This window comes from Myxocyprinus asiaticus, chromosome 31, assembly GCF_019703515.2.
Source record: "Myxocyprinus asiaticus isolate MX2 ecotype Aquarium Trade chromosome 31, UBuf_Myxa_2, whole genome shotgun sequence".
Taxonomy (NCBI): Eukaryota; Metazoa; Chordata; class Actinopteri; order Cypriniformes; family Catostomidae; genus Myxocyprinus; species Myxocyprinus asiaticus.
In genome coordinates this window covers 29,626,542-29,646,981 of record NC_059374.1, presented here as the reverse complement: position 1 = coordinate 29,646,981, position 20,440 = coordinate 29,626,542, and the positions used below count along the sequence as shown (strand labels likewise).

At 36.2% G+C, this 20,440-nt stretch overlaps 1 protein-coding gene across 1 annotated transcript in view; it reads left to right on the top strand.

Annotated features, from left to right (window-relative positions):
- The window catches only part of LOC127422395 (G-protein coupled receptor 4-like), a 36,018-nt gene extending 20,900 nt beyond the window's left edge, over positions 1–15,118 (top strand). Inside the window, exon 2 of the mRNA XM_051665887.1 lies at positions 10,761–15,118. Within this exon, the coding sequence (XP_051521847.1) occupies positions 11,200–12,291 (1,092 nt within the window). The 5' untranslated portion in view covers positions 10,761–11,199 and the 3' untranslated portion in view covers positions 12,292–15,118. The remainder of the gene's footprint in view (positions 1–10,760) is intronic.
- The last annotated feature ends 5,322 nt before the right edge of the window (positions 15,119–20,440 follow it).

Here is a 20,440-nt window from a genome sequence, read left to right as displayed (position 1 = left end):
CTAAAAAGCCCATATAGGTCAGCCACTAGTTGTTGTGTTTGTGTTAGAAGGTGTATCCAATTTGTATTGTTGCAAGGACATTCTATTACATGTTTTTACTTTGCAGAAACTATTAATGCATTCTTTAAACCCAAACAATAACAAAATTTGTCATTTTAAGACAGGGCCATTGCCTTGGGAGACCAAGTCACTCTGGGGTCAAGTGTCCAAAGCCTTCCGTCTCCCATTAATTTTCCCTGCATAAATTATGTCTGACACTGACTCCACACACAAGAAAGTGTTTCACACAAAAAATCTAAAATCACATCCACAGTGGCAGTAAAGATTTGACAATTTGAGCCATTAGGAATAATCACTGCATTAAGATGCCCTTAACATTGAACCTAATTAAACAGCTTTCCTCTGAATGTGATAACATTTCGCATGTGTCGATTATCACATATGAATACAGTATGTGCAAAGGAAAAGCATGATATATTGCCTGCAGTCTATTATTTGTATGAAATAGCGTTTTGTTGCTGACTGCCCAACACTTAATGTTACTTATACAACATGCTGTACAGTTGCGCAGTATGTCCTAAAATATCAGAAACATTTGTCATTAAAAAGTTGTGTATGTTCAGTAGAGTATCTTTGACATTATTGCTTAGTCTTTGCCAGGGAGCCCTTTGAGTTTGTCAATTGTACATATTGAAATCAGGCAAAAGTTCAGAAATTCAGTCAAAAGTGACTAAGTGAGTATGAAAGACCTGCACATCACCACAGAAAAAACTTTTCCTGTAATAATCACTGAATTGTCTTTCTGATTCACTCAAAGTGTTCCCAGACTTCTTGAGTACAATTCCTATAAAAGTCATAGTTCACCCAAAAATAAAATTTCTGTCATCACATTCTTTACTCACCCTCATGTTGTTCCAACCCTTGGAACACAAAAGCAGATGTTTTGAAGAATTTAGAGGTCAAGTTTAAATATGCAGAATAGTGCAGATTTAAGAGCAACTGTAGAAGGCAAGATTATCAGTGACTGACTTAAATTTCTATCTGTCAAGGATCGCCAGAGGCGAAGAGAGAGGACCCAAATGCAGGGTGGTGAATAAAGGGCTTTTATTATCAAAACAAACAAAAACTACCCCGTAGGGTAGAAAACAGAGTCCAGGGCAGCAAGAACATTGACGGGCTGGGCTGGAGCAAGAGAACCGACTGACATCCACAGAACAGGAAAACACAACCGACAGGAGCCTGACCGGGAAACAACCACACAGTCAAGACATCAAGACAATATGACATTTAGACAACAAACTGGCACCAGACAGAGCACAAAGGGAGATTAAATAAGGGAGCAAACAAGGAGGGTAACAAGGGAGGCGGGTGGAACTAATATCAAGATAACAGGGCAAATGAGGGGGTGGGATTGAGTGCTTGCTGCCAGAATGACACAAGAGCAACATGTACTCATGCTAGAAAACTACAACACAAGAGTACACATGGCATTCCTGCTGGTTTTTCTCACAACGGAGACCCACCCTCACAGCTGTAAACACATTTAAATAATGGGTGACACAAGGAGAGCTGAGAACTTCTGTGAAAGAAGTTCTTGGAAGCAGATCTTAGAAAACAGAGTACCTGTAATGTCACATAGATTGTGTGCACGCTATAGCTGTGTGAATCGGCCTGGGCCTCATTTCCCAAAAATGTCGTAAGCCTAAGTAGATCGTAGAATCCATTTTACGATTCATCTTAGTTTTGCGGCACATTTCCCAAAAGCATCGTAACTTAAGAAGTACTTGAAAATGCTCTTAGATTAACAAGTGCTCTGGAGTAATCATACAGCGTTAAGAACATCGTAAGCACATAGACTTTTGCAGACACCTGCAGGACAAATGCAAAATTACACCTGATACAATTTAAACACCTATAGCTACATTTTATGCTCATTTAATATCAGTATACATGTTTTATTTTATTTATTTTTTAACCGAAAATGCTAATAATAATAATAATAATAATAATAATGAATGCATAAAATGGTTAGTCAATATTGGATGAACAGATAAAGTTCAAGTTCAAGTTCTTTTATTTATATAGCACATTTAAAAACAGCATCAAGGCTGACCAAAGTGCTGTACAATACAAAATTATAAAAACACACGATTCAAGACCAGGACATTACATACTATTAAAAGCCAGTGTAAAGAGATGAGTTTTAAGAGAAGATTTAAAGACAGATATTGAAGGTGACAATCTGATACTGATAGGAAAACTATTCCTTAAAATAGGACCCACAACCAAAAAGGCTATTAATTTAAGATAAATTAATATGTAAACAAATAAAAGTTGTTTGTGGACTAGTTGGTAACAACAAAATAGTGGGATGATTGTTGCAGAGAACTGTAAAAATTACTATCAGAGAGAGAAGGAAAAAAGTCAATAACTTGCTGCCGTGCATGAAAATCGTCCGTGCAGTATATTGGCTCCTCATCCTCTTCTCCTCTTTCTCTCTGACACCTAAGGGCGCTGCCCGCACCATGTGTTGTGTAGTACCGCACATGTTGCGTAGCATTGCTGTAACCATTATCACTTTTGGGAGTAAAGAGCAGATCTCCCTTTGATTGGTGAATGTCCTTAAAGCGCAGCTTCCACGTGTCTCCTTATTTTGCACTCCGCAATAACGGTGAACCTCGTTATAGTCAATTAATGCTTGTTGTCATTAGCAGGACCACACACAGGGTCTCTGCTGTCTTCACTGCTCCTGGAAGCTTTAATCTCAACCCACAGAGCAATTTTTTAAAACAAAATATTAAAATGCACATCTGATGAGCGAAGCAGTGATTGTGTAAAAGAAATATATTGTTCTGCACAAAACGGTTGCATAACAAAATGCAATTATGTAGTGAATTAAGTTGTACGTTTAAGAAAATTATTTCCAGTGAGGTCAATTACAAACGTTTTTAAAGTTACGCAACAAATATAATGAAGTTGCAGTGACGAGCAGCACAATACGGTCACATTTCAGCACTTCACATTTATGGACAGCATCTCTCTTAAGTAGCACTTAAAATGCGTCCTCGCATATTCATGTTAAGTGCAGTTTTGGGAAACACACGTAAAAAATAACGAACGTTCGTAAAATCGCTCGTAGAAAACACTCTTAACAGCAAAGATCAATCATTATTGGGAAACGCAGCCCTGGTCATTGTCAGCATGGCTACAAGGGAAGCTTATTCACTCGGTTGGTGTGTCAAACCATAGTGCAACAGATAAGCCAGATTTTAATCAAAGAGCCAAATTTCCATGCTTGTCCATCCCTTTGACTTGGAGAGATGATAGGTAATCAGAAATCATTGAAAATCTTATGTTGTCTCACGTGCCCTGTACAATTTCTCATCCTCATGTTGTTCCATAATGTTACCTTAAACCTTTTACTTGTACTGTATGCAGGTTTTTCCTGACTTGGTGGGTTCCATTGATCAATTCTCATGTGAGATGTTTATCAGATGACTTCCTAACGTGGCGCTATTTAAAGACATACTGTAGGCATTAATAGACTCCTGGTCTTTTTTCATTTCAGCACCCCCCCCCAAATAAAATAAAAATATCGGGAGGAGCGAGCCCATCTAATCTTTCAATTAACAGCCAGAGTATATAAGCAGCTGCTTACCTCTCTTTGGTCTCAGCTGTTTCCAACATCCCTCCACCTTTACCCTCAGCATCTCGCCCTACGTAATCATCTCCTATTATTAATCCCGGGGGGGGGGGTGGAATTTAGAGCTCGAGTTGAAGCTGCTTCCTCGAGCCCTTCCACTGTGGACAGCAAGCCAAATAATTTTAACCTTACTAGATTAAAGATTATATGGGCAAACAAATAAGTTGTCAGTCCCTTTCAAATCTGTGATTATGTGATATCTCTTCACGTTTGCTGAAAACAGTGGCTGCAAGATATGTAAGGGATGCTGTACAGTCACCCGGTCATCATTGCAAAACAAACCCCAGTAGGGCTGTCCTATAGGGCTGAGAAAATAAATTAAAATTTTTTACTTGTGCTGATCATTTTTCTCTTGGGTCACTTAAATATAATTTCAATCTAATTATATCTAATTATAAAGTCTATGCTTTCCGAATGTCCGAACATCACAGCACTTCAGATTTTTGGAAACATCTGAGTAGTAATTCCATTAATATAGTCCTAACCACTACCCAAACCCTAAACATAACCCTAAAAGTACTGAGACCAAAACAGCTTCTTTCACTTAATTACATGCAAATGTAGTCTCTAATCTCGCTAGCTGGAGATCAAAAGGGATGTGACATCAAAGGCACAGCTCAGGTGATTTTCGGGCCATGAACAATCACCAATGGTGGCGCTTTTCTGGAATGTCCGAATTTGGGTTGAAAAATATTTGGAACTAAGACTGGTTTCCTGTGTGAATATGTTGTATACATCTACAGACAAACAGATGCAGTTTTAACTGCTTTATTTAAAAAAAAGAAAGAAATAATTTATTTAAAAGCTGAAATCCTTAATTCGCCCTTGTTTCAAGTCTCATTAAGAACTATAGAAACTCCTTTCTTTGTGCACCAGATTGTCAATATTGAGATGAGCGTGGTGATATCATTGACCACTCAGGCACAGGTGTCTCTGATTATTCATGGCACATTTCCAGGGTTATTGGAGATTGGATCCAATGTCAGAGCACTTTGTTCTTTATGTTCACCTGCCTACAGAGGGAAAAGGGGAGTAACAGGTCTTTATTCTATGTTTGATGTCACCGCAGTGATCATGGATCAAGACCAGATATGTTTGTTTAAACAGTGTTAAAGGGTCTGCCGCTTTTGTGTAATGCAAACTGTGATATTATCAGAGTTGAAAATGCACACAAACTCAGTTTTTTATGCGATAACGTTTTTGCTTTGTCACAGCCAGCTCTGTTCCCCCTCCCTTTTTTTTTATGTTCTTACCCAAATGAAAATGAGGGCGGCTTGACAACTTTCCAGAGGTTTACATTCCATCATCTTCAAGTCTCTTTAGCCTGTGGTGCTTTCCATTTATCTGCATTAAAGGATACATTGTTATCTGCCACTATGAGATATTGATATTGCAGTAGAATGACAGATCAGATTAGGGATGTGGTTTTCAGGCCCCTGTTGGTTTATCCGTCACCGTTATTGGCCCCAGGCAGGACAGCAGACCACTGCTTTTATCTCATATTTCCTACTGCTTGAAAGCATCAGACTCATACACAAAATATCTCAAAAATAGGGAAGTGCTGTTTCACTTGGGCACACGGTACCTGACCTACTTGTTTCTGTTTTTGACTGATCTGATGGCATGGTGAGTGACTTTTTTCCACAATGCAAGCCTTAAAGGAATAGTTTACTCATCAATTTACTCATCATTTACTCTCCCTCATGTTGTTCCAAATCCCTATGACATTCTTTCTTTCATGGAACACATAGGAGATGTTATGATGGTCTCAGTCACCATTCACTTTCATTGCATCTTTTTTCCATTCAATGAAATAGAATGGTGACTGAAGCTGAAAGGATGAGTCAATTTAAATATCCATTTAAATTCAATCTCACTAGACTGTTAAATTTAATTAGTTGACCATACTTAAACAAAGCATGAGCATACCAACCAACTGCCTTAAAAATCATAAAAACAAAGTAAACATAGCTTACTTATTTGGCCTAAGTAATGTGAACTACAGATTGTATGTTGACCTAGTAATATAGCAATAAATTAAACAAATTTGTTTAATTTGAACTGTTAGTATTTATGGTGTACCACAGTAAGAGAGTGTGTTCAAAATACAGTGCAGATTTCTTCTATAAAATCAGGTTAACAGTAAAGGTATTTGATTCCATCTTAGTTGAGGTGAAAACTGTGTATTTTATGTCAAACAAGAGTTTGATTTAGGACTTTGCAACAATGACAAATATGACACAATCATAATATTTCTACATGACTGATGAACACAATTTGACCATATCATTGAAATGGCAATGTGAATTCTAAAGTATAAGGTTGAAATTGATAAAGAAGAAATATTGTGAACACATACACACTCAGAAATATATATATATATATATATATATATATATATATATATATATATATATATATATATATTGCTGCATGTTCAATTTACTTAATTAAACTAAAGCAACACAATTCTAGAACATTTTGTCACAACTTGATTTCATTGCATTCTATCCATTTAAATGCATAAAAAGGAAGTTTACTTAATCCATTAGTTGGGACGACATAAATACATTTTGTGGTGTTAACACTGTAAACCCTAAAGTTGTCATTATTGGAAATATCAAGTTGTCTTAATTTAGTATTACTTGAAATATCAGGTTTTGGGCACATAACTCAAATATCTTAAAAATCCATAGACTTAAGATTTTAAGTGTTAATAGCTCAAACTTTTGAGTACAAAACTGAGGATATGGGGAATACCCACAATGCTTTGTGCTTGAATTATTTAATTATGTTTCCTTGGTCAAAGGGAAGTTATGTGGGCATTTAAATAGTTATTAAGAATTAATAGAGGCTGTTATTAAGAATTTATAGAGGTTTTAGCTCTTTTACTGTATTATTTATGTTGTTTTGTTGCAAATGGTTGTTTCGTGTGATGTCACCATTAGGGTGATCAGTGTCCCATGTGGTCAAGATTGACCCTGTTAACTGCATGTGCATGTGCAGTTAAAGTGCAGGTATATATGCATTCTTTGGAGAATTAAGTTTATTTAATGACTGATAGTGATGGGTATTCCGGCTCTTTTCAGTGAGCTGGCTAGTTCAGCTCAGCTCACCAAAAAGAGCCGGCTCTTTTGGCTCCCAAATGGCTCTTTAAAATAAAAATAAAAAAATTTGTATTTTTTCAAGTCAAACAGTTTGCGATAGTTTGACTATGATTGGTGATAAAACAATTCTAATTAAATGATTAAATGAAATCATACTCAACCTTAACCACAATGTATTTAAAAATGCATTAGTTTGCATTTGCATTTAAAGTATAACTTTTTTAATGTACATAAACAAAGTGCATATAAATCTAACCATTCAAAACTAATACAATCTGAACAGCATAATAGAATATTGCACCATATCAAAGAAAAATAAATAACAATTTGCAAAACTGCAGCATCCCACAAACTGAAATAAATGTAAAAAAGAAGGATGCTATTACACATGTGCATTTAAAGTATAACTTTTTTAATGTATATAAACAAAGTGCATATAAATGTCACAATTCAAATGAATACAACCTGAACAACATAATAAGTTGGCTCCGCCCTCCCTCACGCATCTTTGGTTCATTGGTTGACACTGCGTGTCTGATTGACAGGAACAACAGTTGAGGCTGTTAGTCTGAGCAGACAGTCAGAATGAATGTGTGCGCTTGAGCATTTAGGCCGATATTATTTTATTTCTTTTTTCGTTCTTTGAATTCGTTAATTCTATTCATTTAAGTCTTTTGATTATTCATATCTTAATTTTTTTATATTTGTATAAATAGATTCAGCTCTTCTGATATGCGAGCCGGCTCCCAACGTTCATCTACAAGAGCCGGCTGAGCCGACTCGTTCGCGAACGACCCATCACTACTGACTGACCTAGAATCAGTTATGTTCTTTATTTGAGATGTGCTATTATTTGATCTAAAATTTAACCAATTTGATTACAATTATTAACAACAGCAGAAACAACAATATTTAAATAGCAAATCTGAGTTAAGTCTACTTGCATCTAGTTACCTCAACTTGTATAGTTAATATCATTCTATATGAGCACCAATTTAATTTAACTTAATTAGACAAGTTTTGGAGAGGCCATTATTTAATTCAATTGAGGGAATGAGTTTACTCAATCCAATGAGTAGTCAACTTATTAGGGTTTTCAGTGTAGCACTGATGAAACTGGGCAGGGAATTTCCGTTTCTCAGCATGATGAGGACTTAATAGGGAGAGTCAGTGTTAAAATTAAGTGTTATTTTATGTGTTTTGTGCAAGATGAATATAAAGGGGGATATTTTTTTGTGTTTAATGTTTTGTTATGTTAACATTTTGAATAGTTTCTGTTATGTTTAGTTTTGGGGGTTTAAAAAGGAGGTGTAACACTCGCTCCATAAGCGAAATTTGAGCTTCAACTTTAATTGATTATGTGATCAGACATCCAGAGTTTTGGAGGTTATCTTTATGGTGAAGAATGAAGCTTGAAATAACGATGAGGATGGGTCGATGTCACACATGAAATTGATAGCTCACTTCGTTAAGCAATTACTGTGCTAACCATAGCATAGTTACTAAACTACACCATGTAGTGCTTTTAAACAGTATTTAGGATGATAACATTCAATTTTACTAGTTATTACATAAAATATATATATATATATACACACTACCGGTCAAAAGTTTTGAAACACTTGACTGAAATGTTTCTCTTGATCTTAAAAATCTTTTGATCTGAAGGCGTATGCTTAAATGTTTGAAATGAGTTCTGTAGACAAAAATATAATTGTGCCACCATATTAATTTATTTCATTATAAAACTAAAATTTAATAATAAAAAAAAAAGGTTTTGAAATTGATGACTTGGACCAAATAATAAAGAAAAGCAGCCAATAAGTGCCCAACATAGATGGGAACTCCTTCAATACTGTTTAAAAAGCATCCCAGGGTGATACCTCAAGAAGTTGGTTGAGAAAATGTCAAGAGTACATATCTGCAAATTCTAGGCAAAGGGTGACTACTTTGAAGATGCTAAAATATAACAGTTTTGATTTATTTTGGATTTTGTTTAGTCACAACATAATTCCCATAGTTCCATTTATGTTACTCCATAGTTTTGATGACTTTACTATTATTCTAAAATGTGAAAAAAAATTATAATAAAGAATGAGTGTTTCAAAACTTTTGACCAGTAGTGTATATTTATTTGAATTACATTGACATGTCTAATTTTGTTGTGTTTACCCAAGTTGTGTGTTTTTTTTCTACACAAAGTGTTTTTGTTAATATAACAAAGTAATTTTAAATTAAGCAGAATGCAGAATGATTTGGTTCAGAGAAAACTGGTCTGGTTTAGGGTGTGGAGTTTTTCCTTGTTATCCTCAGAGCCTGAATCATGTTGAGTAATTTCTCTACATTGTTCAGGTACTGTATTTCCTCTTAAGTTTAAAATGATACTGACATGCTTTGAAATGATACAATTTGTTACACTTACAGTAAAGCCCCACATAACAACAAAAGAAACTGCTACATTTTGTGTAACACAAAAATTCTTAGCTTTTTATTAAATGTGTGTGAAATAGTATTGTCCAGTGAATTCTAGTGTCAGGAGGAATTCCATCATGTTGTCAGTGATTATGTTGTCACATACAGTATCTTGCATCCCCTGCTTATTTCTATTCAGTTTGTTTGCATCTCTCTCATTTTATCTCTTCTTTTTAAGCCTCTATCCATTTCTCTGAGACTTTATAAACAATCCTAAGAGAACAGCAAGCTTGGTTTCCCTCCAGGCACTGTAGCTATGCCACACATCACTGTGTGAGGATAATGTACAGTCAGCCAGTCGTTATTGCAAAATAAACCAACTGAGACAAACACTGTAATTAATTCCATATATAGTTTCTGTTTTCAGGATTATGAAGCTGAAACATTTTGTAAAAGAGGCTTGCATCTGTGAGGAGCATGTAGGTCACCTGTTTCAGCAAGATGTATTCTGTTTATTTTTTATTGCATACCCCTACTCTTAACAGGTACCTATGGTTGGTTTGATCTGTCCAAGCAGAAAAAAATGCTTTTCACATACCAAGATCTGCAGAAACCTCTCTTTTTTCCACATTAAAAAAATTGTCAAAAGTTAAAAATGTTATTCAAAACCAACATGAATACATTATGTTACACCAACAAAACACACGTTAAGGGTTAAATCAGGTAGAAAAAGCTCCTTAAGGTAAAACTTGCAAGTACATCTATGCAGATGCAAGCTTATAACCAAGGCTTTGTCAGGTTGAACATGCTTAACATGCGTTGCGTTACTGTGCAAACCTCAATATTCAATGGGGCGATAGAGTTACCTTCAGAAGTCTGTCATTATACTGGATGTGTCATTGCTGAGGTAAGTTTATATAAATATATTGACTTTAAGCTCAGCAATATTCTCTTCAAACTGTTGCTCCACCTTAATAGTATTTGGCTTGAAAGAGAAAACACAATGCAGGTAGTTCACACACTAATATCCACTATAGTGCCCCTTGCTGCAACGTTGAGAATGCGTGATTGCGATGTTATGAATTGCGGTCTGAAACATTTTGGAATGCAATAATGCACGAAATTGAGCTTGCGTGGTAAGAAACTTCTGCATTCACATACTTGTTATATTTCAGCCCAATTCAGTTAGATAATTTGTTCCAGTAGATACAAACCTAGGAGAACAAGATGGAGCTTTGAAAGAAATAATAATTCTGTTGAACTACAAACAAACAGAGATGCTAATGAGGGAATGACCAAGGTTACAGGCGGGGATATGAAAACATACACTCTAATCCACACTGTATCACATAACAAATCCAGTTCTTCAACCAAGTATTGCCCCAGAAACTTGAGGATTTCTCTGCAATTACCAAGATAACAAATATTGCATTGAAACTTAAAATCGTAAATAATGAGAAATACTACCAAAGGCCACTTCAGAACTCACTAGGTGCTGTGCAAACCTCATATAATTGCTCTTTGTCCTCTTTTTACAGATGGATGTTCCTGGACAGACCAAAGAACATTGTCTGAGGGAATGGTGGAAGTGACTGTTTCAAACTTCTAAAAAAAAAAAAAAAGCCCCGACCTCCATCTGAAAAACCTTTGCTGATCATTTCACAACGATTAATGGCATGTTCTCCATCTAGCTTGCATTTGCCCTTGTAGCACTGACTTTATATCCTTGACTTGCAAGTACAGCTCTAAGAGAGGTTACAAGACTAGCCATGAAATGTAAAAGAGATTTATGACACGTCAGACCCACCATGCTAAAACAGGGTGGGCTACAGTGTTACGATCGCAACATAACACATGTAAGCTAAAAATAAACCTCTTGACCCTTTATTCTTATTCATAAGTATGGCTTGAGTTTGGACCTTAGGAAGCTCAGCCAATCTTAATGATTATATAAGTCTCTGAGGAACCAATGAGATCATGTGTAACATCTCAACCTCATGCAATGTTGACTCGAACATTGACCAGTTCTTCCAGCCAGCGCTGTATATTATTGTCATTGTTCTTGGCTTCCCCACCAACTGCATGGCCCTGTGGGCTGCTTACATGCAGGTCAAACAGAAGAATGAGCTGGGTGTCTACTTGATGAACCTCTCTGTGGCTGACCTTCTGTATATAGCCACGTTGCCACTTTGGATAGACTATTTTCTTCACCATGACAACTGGATCCACGGCCAGGGGTCATGCAAGCTATTTGGTTTCATCTTCTACACCAATATTTACGTCAGCATTGCCTTCCTTTGCTGCATATCAGTGGATCGTTATTTGGCAGTAGCTCATCCCCTTAAATTTGCCAAAGTTCGTAGGGTCAAAACAGCTTTGTTGGTCAGCACGGTCGTCTGGGTCATGGAAGTAGTGGCAAACTCTGCACCTCTATTCCACGATGAACTCTTCAAGGATCGCTTCAACCACACCTTCTGCTTTGAGAAGTACCCCATGCAGGACTGGGTGGCTGGTATGAACCTTTACCGCACTTTTCTGGGCTTCTTGGCACCCTGGGGTGTGATGCTGGCGGCATATAGAGGTATTCTGAGAGCTGTGCGAGGTAACGTCTCGACCGAGCCACAAGAGAAGGCCAAAATTAAGAGGCTGGCCCTCAGTTTGATCCTCATTGTGCTCCTCTGCTTTGCTCCCTACCACGTCCTACTGTTGTGGCGTAGTGTGATCTTCCTCAGCAACCCCTGTGACTGCGGTGCCGAGGAGGACTTGTTTGGTGCATATCATGTAACTCTAGCGCTCACCAGCCTCAATTGCGTGGCAGACCCTATACTATACTGCTTTGTCAATGAAGGGGCCCGTAATGATGTGGGCCGGGCCCTGGCCACCCTTTTGGGTCTCTTCCATCGGGGTCAGAAAGATGCACTGATGGGGGCATCCATCACCGTGGAGACGCCCCTGGCAATGAAGAAGCCAGACTTCTATGGTGAGGTCAAGAGTAATGCCTATAAATCTGACATTGAAGTGCTCAAAGAGGAGTGCCTTCAAATGACCATTCTCAGTGTTAAGAAGTGAAATTACATGTGAACTTAAAGAGACAGTTCAATTAAAAATGAAAAATTCTGTCATTTGCTCACCCTCATGTTGTTTCAAACTGACTTTCTTCCATGGAACACAAAAGAAGATGTGCGGCAGAATGACAGCCTAATGGCCCCGATATACTTCCGGAGAAGATCTTATTTGTTCTTTGTTCAGGGGTAAAAAGAAGTTCTAAACAGCCGAGCAACGGTACACTGCTTCCAAACATTCAGACAACCGCCACACTGCTGTGGGAGGCGTTTAGAGAAGCATATAAATATAAGAACGCTCAGTAAATCCTTAACTAATGTGACATTAAAATGTGTTATCAATGACTTTATGCTTCATTCTATAAGCAGAATTCACATGAGGTCAGTAAAAGAAGCTGTTTTGACCACTCAATGATGATTTAAAGTGATATGTATGCAGTAGAAAATGTTACATTTTTTCTTGATTAAATTCTGACACTAATGTGCTAACATGCTACACACGGACATAATATGGGCCGATTACACTCTGTTATTGTAATTTATGATGACACTGATACTTCTGCAAAGATAGGTTTATAAAAGAGAATACAGACAAAAGAATGGTTATGAAGGCATATATTACTTTGGGCAGATGTGTGAATGGCTTTCACTGCAGATGGCACATGAGTGAATGGGCACGAGAGTATTTGAGTAGATTTTATTCCTTTTGTAGATTAATAAAAAAAAATGCATGACATATTCTTGAAAAATGTCTTGACGTGAACAATCGTACTGATGTTCATGTTGAATACTAACTGAAAAATGGAAACAAAGTAGTAGGTGGAGCTTCAGGTCACACCTACCGATGACTGAACCAATGGCATTAAGAAGGTGTTTAGCAGCCAGTTAGAAGTTTTCCTAATAGTTTGCACAGGCGAGCTTTCACGAATCCAAAAACACTTTCTTTTTGGCTCGATTTTGTTCTAAATGACTTCATACCCGTTCGTTCTTCAATTTCGTATGAAGTATATCTGGGCCTTGAGTTACCATGCACTTTCATTGTATGGCAAAAAGATGCTATGAAAGTAAATTGTGACTGGGACTAACATACATTGCCTTTTGTATTCCAACATAAGAAAGAAAGTAATTTTGATAAGCATAAGGGTGAGTAAATGATGACATATTTTTTATTTATGGATAATTATCCCTTTAAGGGGTCCCAAGAAATATTTCAACACTTAAGCCACACTTTAAACTGTATGAATTTCATTGAATTAGAACCAAAATATTAAACCAAGTGGCATCTGCAAAGAAATAATGCAAGTCCTTTCCTCAGAACTAACTTCTCTAACTTCATTTTTACAACTTTTAACCAACTGTTCCCAAGGTAATTTTTTTGCTGCCTTTATGTGGTATTGGAATTATCCTACTTCGCACTTCTGAACTGGTAGTTAGAAGTACATCGAGTTCAAGTGCTTTGTTGTCAGAAAGAACAGGAAACATGGATGACGAAAGGTTTATTCATACATATTTCATAAGGAACTTTTATTTTAACACTATAATACATATTACTTCATTAACTTGCTGACGATAATGGAATTTTAGTCAACTACAAGCTATTTTCACAGTGTAAAAATGTACAGCATGCATCAAATGATTACTGATATACATAAATATATAAAACCGAAACGGCAAGCATTAACAATTAGCTTTATTTAGAAAAATTATTAAAACCTGTCATTCACTACAGAAACCGTAGTCTCCTCCACCATGTTGAAAGTTTACGATTCCTCCCATCTTAGAAACTCGGGTATCAAAATTATCTCCGAGTTTACCAATCGTAATTATGGCTTGAGAGGTCTTTCGTGTGTAACTTCTGAGTGAGAAACTCATATTTACGATAATTCCGATAGCACATGAAGGCACCATTAGTGAAGGTATGAAGGTAGTTAAGTTCACACAGATGCATCACAACTATGTCTGGTTTGACAACCAGAAAGTTTAACATTATATCAAACAATATTATAATGGCACTTGGTTCAATATTTTGTTATATAATACAATGATATATATACATTTTTAAGCGTGGCTTAATTGTAAATAGGTTTTAGGCCCACTGCATATGAAGGTGCACTTCTGAAGAGTACTTTAACAACAGATGTGTACCTCAAATTTTACCCAGAAACACTGTCTATGATAAAATCTGATGTCTTTTAATTGGAAATGAGGATTAATCAATGACAGCAAAATGTTGATGTTCCCTTCTGCTTTTGAATGTTTTATATGTACGTGTCTGTTCTTTAAGTTTTTGCAGGAAATATACTTTGCTATCCCTGTTTTGACTTACTAAAGCATTGTTGCTCGTAGCAAGTTTGGTTATTTATTTTCCAAATATTATCACATGAGACTGTTTTTGAATGGTGTCTATGACAAGCCTTATGATATGTCAATATTAAAGACTGCATCCTAATACACTCTATAAATAAAGCCTTGAGTGGCTTAACAGCACCATGTCCAGAGAAACACGTTTCTCTCAGCTGTCTCGTTTGACATCATACTTTCTGATCAGTGACACAGAGAAACCCAAAATGGAAACTTTTCCAAACGGTGGGCTTTGCAGTTGTTTACATTTTTTGTTTAGTAGTTTTACAGCTGCCCTATTTCAGCCTACCAAACTGTAAGTCCTGAATGTCAACAATTAAAAAGTGCAATGTAATGGATTTGCTGTTACGCCAAACTAAAATAAATGATTTCAGTTCTTTTGTTGTATAGTGCACAGCTCTTTTCTTTAGAAAGCTGTAGTTAATTCTTTCTTGCACAAAATATTATGTAAAGGGAAGCAAAAAACAAAACAAAACAAAAAAATATGTCAATGAAAAGTGAATGTAGCAGGATATTTCACCCCAAAATAAAAATTAAAAAATGTCTTATTTACTCACCCTCATGTTGTTCTAAACCTTTAGGACTTTTTTTCTTCAACAACAGGTGATGTTAGGGAGAATCACAACCTCAGTCACCATACACTTTCATTATATGGAAAAATGATGCAAGGAAAGTGAATGGTGACTGAGACACTCCTTTTGTGTTCAATAGAAGAAATAAAGTCATACAGGTTTGAAACAACACGAGGGTGAGTAAATAATGACAGACTTTTCATTTTGGGTGAACTATCCCTTTAATAGAGTTAACATTCATGTTTCATTGAAGTATCAACTTTATTTCAGATGTTTTTCTTACAATTCCTTAAATAAAATTAAAAAGGATAGCCTAGTTCAGATTATTTGGTTTTGGAGAATTTGATGAGAAATGTTTGAGATTATATTAAAATCTCTGATACTTTATTGCAGACTTTTGGCAAATCTGAGCACAGTATGTGACATTGTTGAGATCTCTTCTGAAACTCCAGTGGTGACATGAGATTTCCTGGGTTCTTTTCTCAGCAGAAAGAAGAAGACTTAAAAGTTTCAATTAACACTTCATTTAATCTCATTTCTGACTTTTTTCTTACCCACAGACAAGGGTAATAACACCAGGCTTTTATGAAAGAAAATGCTTTTAGAGTTTCTACATGTGGTCATTAGGTTTACTCAGTGGATAAACAACCAAACATTAAGGCAACTTACATTTGTGTGAACAACTCAATATGTACTATCACAGATTAATCCGTGTGACTCCCACCATGCTGTAAAGAAGAAGCAGGTTGCTTATGAAGTGTCTCAGCTGATTAATAGAGCAGAACACTGAGTTGATGTTAAAAAATGCTCAGGGGGGTATTCTCACATATTCTGTAAGCACAAGATATTGTCACCAAAATATTTACAGTGCATTCAGAAAGTATTCAGACCCCTTCATTTTTATTCACATTTTGTTATGTTACAGCCTTATGCTAAAATGCTTTAAATAATTTTATTTATTTATTTTCACATCAATCTACACTCCATACCCCATAATGACAAAGCAAAAAACTAATTTATTAAAAAGAAAAAACTGAAATATCACATTAACCTAAGGATTCAGACCCTTTGCTATAACATTTGAAATTTAGCTCAAGTGCATCCCATTTCTCTGGATCGTCTTTGAGATGTTTCTACACTTTGATTGGAGTCCACCTGTGCCAAATTAAATTGATTGGACATGATTTAGCAAGACACACACCTGTCTATATAAGGTCTCAAAGCTGAAAATACATATCAGAGCAAAAACCAAGGCATGAGGTCAAAGGAACTGCTTGCAGAGCACAGAGACAGGATTGTGTCGAGGCACAGATCTGGGGAAGGCTACAAAAAATTTCAGCTGCATTGAAGGTTCCCAAGAGCACAGTGGCCTCCATTATTCTTAAATGAAAGAGGTTTGGAACAACCAGGACTCTTCCTAGAGCTGCCGGCACAGCCAAACTGAGCAATCGGAGGAGAAGGGCCTTGGTAAGAGAGGTGACCAAGAACCTGATGGTCACTTTGGTTGAAGTCGAGGGATCATGTGTGGCGATGGGAGAAACTTGCAGAAGGACAACCATCACTGTAACACTCCACAGATCTGGGCTTTATGGCAGAGTGGCCAGATGGAAAGCACCTAAAGGACTCTCAGGCTGTGAGAAACAAGATTCTGTGGTCTGATGAAATGACGATTGAACTGTTTGGCCTCAATTCCAAGCGTCATGTCTGGAGGAAACTAGGCACTGCTCATCACAGTAGCATCATGCTGTGGTGATGTTTTTCAGCGACAGGGATTGGGGGACTGGTCAGGGTTGAAGGAAAGCTGAACGTAGAAAAATAGAGAGATAACCTTAATGAAAACCTGGTCCAGAGCCCTCAGGACCTCAGACTGGGCTGAAGGTTCACCTTCCAACGGGACAATGACCCTAAGCACACAGCCAAGACAACGCAAGAGTGGCTTAGGGACAACTCTGTGAATGTAATTGAATCTTAATGTTGACTTGAACACAATCGAACATCTCTGGAGAGATCTGAAAATGGCTGTCCACCGACGGTCCCCATCCAACCTGACAGAGCTTGAGAGGATCTGCAGAGAAGAATGGCAGAAAATCCCCAAATCCAGGTGTGCAAAGCTTGTTGCATCATACCCAAAAAGACTTGAGGCTGTAATCTCTGCCAAAGGTGCTTCAACTAAGTACTGAGTTAAGGGTCTGAATACTTATGTCAATGTGATTTTTCCATTTTTTCTTTTTAATAAATTTGCAAAGTTATCAAAAATCTGATTTTTGCTTTGTCATTATGGGGTATGGAGTGTAGATTGATGTGGAAAAAATTTATTTAAAGCATTTTAACATAAGGCTGCAACCAAATGTGAAAAAATGAAGGAGTCTGAATACACTCTGTATGCACTGTATGTATGCCATTTAAATCCACTGATTCCAGTATGTCATACACAGCCAAGTTAAAACCTATCTGTCCCAATGATCTGTTTTGCTATCACTTTAGGTTTAAAAATATATATATATTTAAAAAATGTTTGTCAAGGACATTTATGTCAAGATATTCACCACTAATAATGGCACAGTAAGTCAGTGTAGTATTGCATGCATTAGGCATTCCTAGAGGACCTACTGCATTCAAAACAACGCTGACTGCACAAATATTAGTGAGCAACACCAAGGTCATGGGTTCGATTCCCAGTGATCACGCAAACTGAATGCAGTGTAAGTCGCTTTGGATAAAGCATGTGCTAAATGTATAAACATAAAATGTAAAGTATATGATGATATTTTATTGTTTGGTGTTGCTCGACTGCTAGAGCATGGTATGAGCAACCCTAAGGTCATGCACTGTTAAAAAAAAAAATTGTTATTTCAACTTTAAAAAGTGTTCATTCTGCAATTTTCAGTTGTGTCAACTTAAGAAAGTTATTTAAACAGAACATAAAGTTGACTAAAATCAATATACAGTAAATTAAATTTAAAGTTAAATGAGCTTAATGTTTTTTTAAGTAAACTTGACTTTCTTAGTTCAATCAACTTCAATTCAAAATTCAAATTCATTCAATTCAAACTGAATATAGAATTTCAATTACTTATGTTATAATGTAATATTATTGATAACCACAGAAGTAGTTAGGGCTGTCCCATTGTCAGAGGTCAAATAAATTGCCATTTGATGGTAAATGGCCAATTGATGATCACAGACCAACATCTGATCCCTGTATCATATTCACACTTACTACTCAACACTTTACACACAAATTACAATGATGGTCACAATCATCAAACACAATCATTAAGTAAAGAGATGAGTTTTGAATTATTGCTTCATGACAAATAACTGAAAGTGACAACAAACACAACTAACAACAGCATAAAAAAAGCAGCAAAAAAAAAATAAAAATAAAAAATAACAAAAGACAGTATCACTTACATTTGCATAATTTATTCATGCCACATTGCATGCTGGTAATCCGAATATGTGAGCGTAATGTGCATAGTTCTCTTGATTTATATTTTTATTTCAGATGAATAGTTCAATAACTTATCACAAGTTAAGCCAACAATAACTTAGAAAATTTAGTTACTGTATATCAACAAGATCAAACCAGGGCAGTTATTATAACTCTACATTTTAAATTGTGATGGGTAAAAGGCTAAATAATTTACCAGGGAACGCACTACTGATAAACGTATACCTTGAATGCACTGTTAGTCACTTTGGGGGACCAAAAAAACATCTACCAAATGCATAAATGTTATGTAATGAAGTTAAAATTTGTGTCATGATTTAGTATACTGATGTCTTTGTGTAAGTGAAAATATGCAAAATCCCCTTTAAGCTTCATCACCCATGTGTTTATTTATAGATGCAGTATGTTCAATAGCACTTGCTTTTCTTGCCAATATTTACTTATTTGCCTTTTAAAATCTGCTTGACTGAAGTCATGACTTTATGCTCCTTCTTACTCACCAATGTACAGCACAACACCTGTCTGTCCAAGGTCAGTGTTCACTGGGTCACATTTCTTCTTATGGAAACACAATGCCTTGGCACTTTGGCTCTGCGTCGGTGTAGTGTAGTAATTTTGCTCATCTGCCCGCAACAGGTGGGTGACCTGTAAGATGTCTCGGAGTGACACATGACAAGAAATGCTGTAAGTCACAAAGACACGCACTTGAAGAAACACACTTTAATATATTTTTAAGAATAGAGAACAGAAAAGCCATCAGTGCTTGTGTCTGATTCGCTGTTTGTTCAGAGGCGTGCAACGGGACCCTGTCTCGTGGAACAAGCATGTGTAAAGAGTTATCACTCCTTTTTCTCGGTTTCATTCGACTGAAAACTGTTTGCAAGAATAATGTGGTCTATGAGAATGCTGCAAATGATCTCCGATCATCTCGTGAGGTGCTGTGAGTTTAGTTTGCTTTATTTCCAAGGAGCAGTTCGCTCTTACACATTGTGAACGCAACTCTGCAGGTTCAGTAATATATACAGGTATCTTTGTATTAAAGAAACAAAGACGAAAGTGATTCAATCATAAAGTAATATAAGACACGTTCACCTTGAACCTAAAATTGAGTTCTATTTTATTTTCTTTAGGCAGCATTAACTGTATAACCAAAACACAATACAAACATATTCGATAAGAACACACATTTGGCAGCATTTTTTGGGAACACAAGGGAATTTATTAGGCTTATTTATTATGATTATGATTATTATTATTATTATTATTATTATCTTCACATTTATAATTGTCTTTAGATCTTAATTTGTAGGCTATTAGTAATTTCCACCTGTTGTCGTTAACGAATGCTTGCCAGATGGTAAATGTTTAGATTTGGAGAGGTGGTTATTTATAAGATTTTTTAATCACTTCATTATTTTAATTGCTTTTTTCATTTTGTTTAAAGTGCCATTTGAATTTAGAAATGTCTTTTTAAGATTTTCATGTTTCAATAAATTAATAACATTTTTAAAGCAAAATCAATAAAGCAAAAATATTCACCAACCCTTGGCAGGGGGTTTGACCAAATAATCAGATATCGCGATATTTTAAAGCCGATTATTGTTAAAATGTTTTTTACATATCGCCCAACCCAAAGAGGAAGTTACATTTTTCATGAACAATTGTAAAATGAAGTAATTTTAGGAAGACCCGCACAAACACGTGTACTCAATTCCATATTGCAACGTTACCTATTTATTTTTGCATATTTGTTTGTTTTTGTGTTTTTG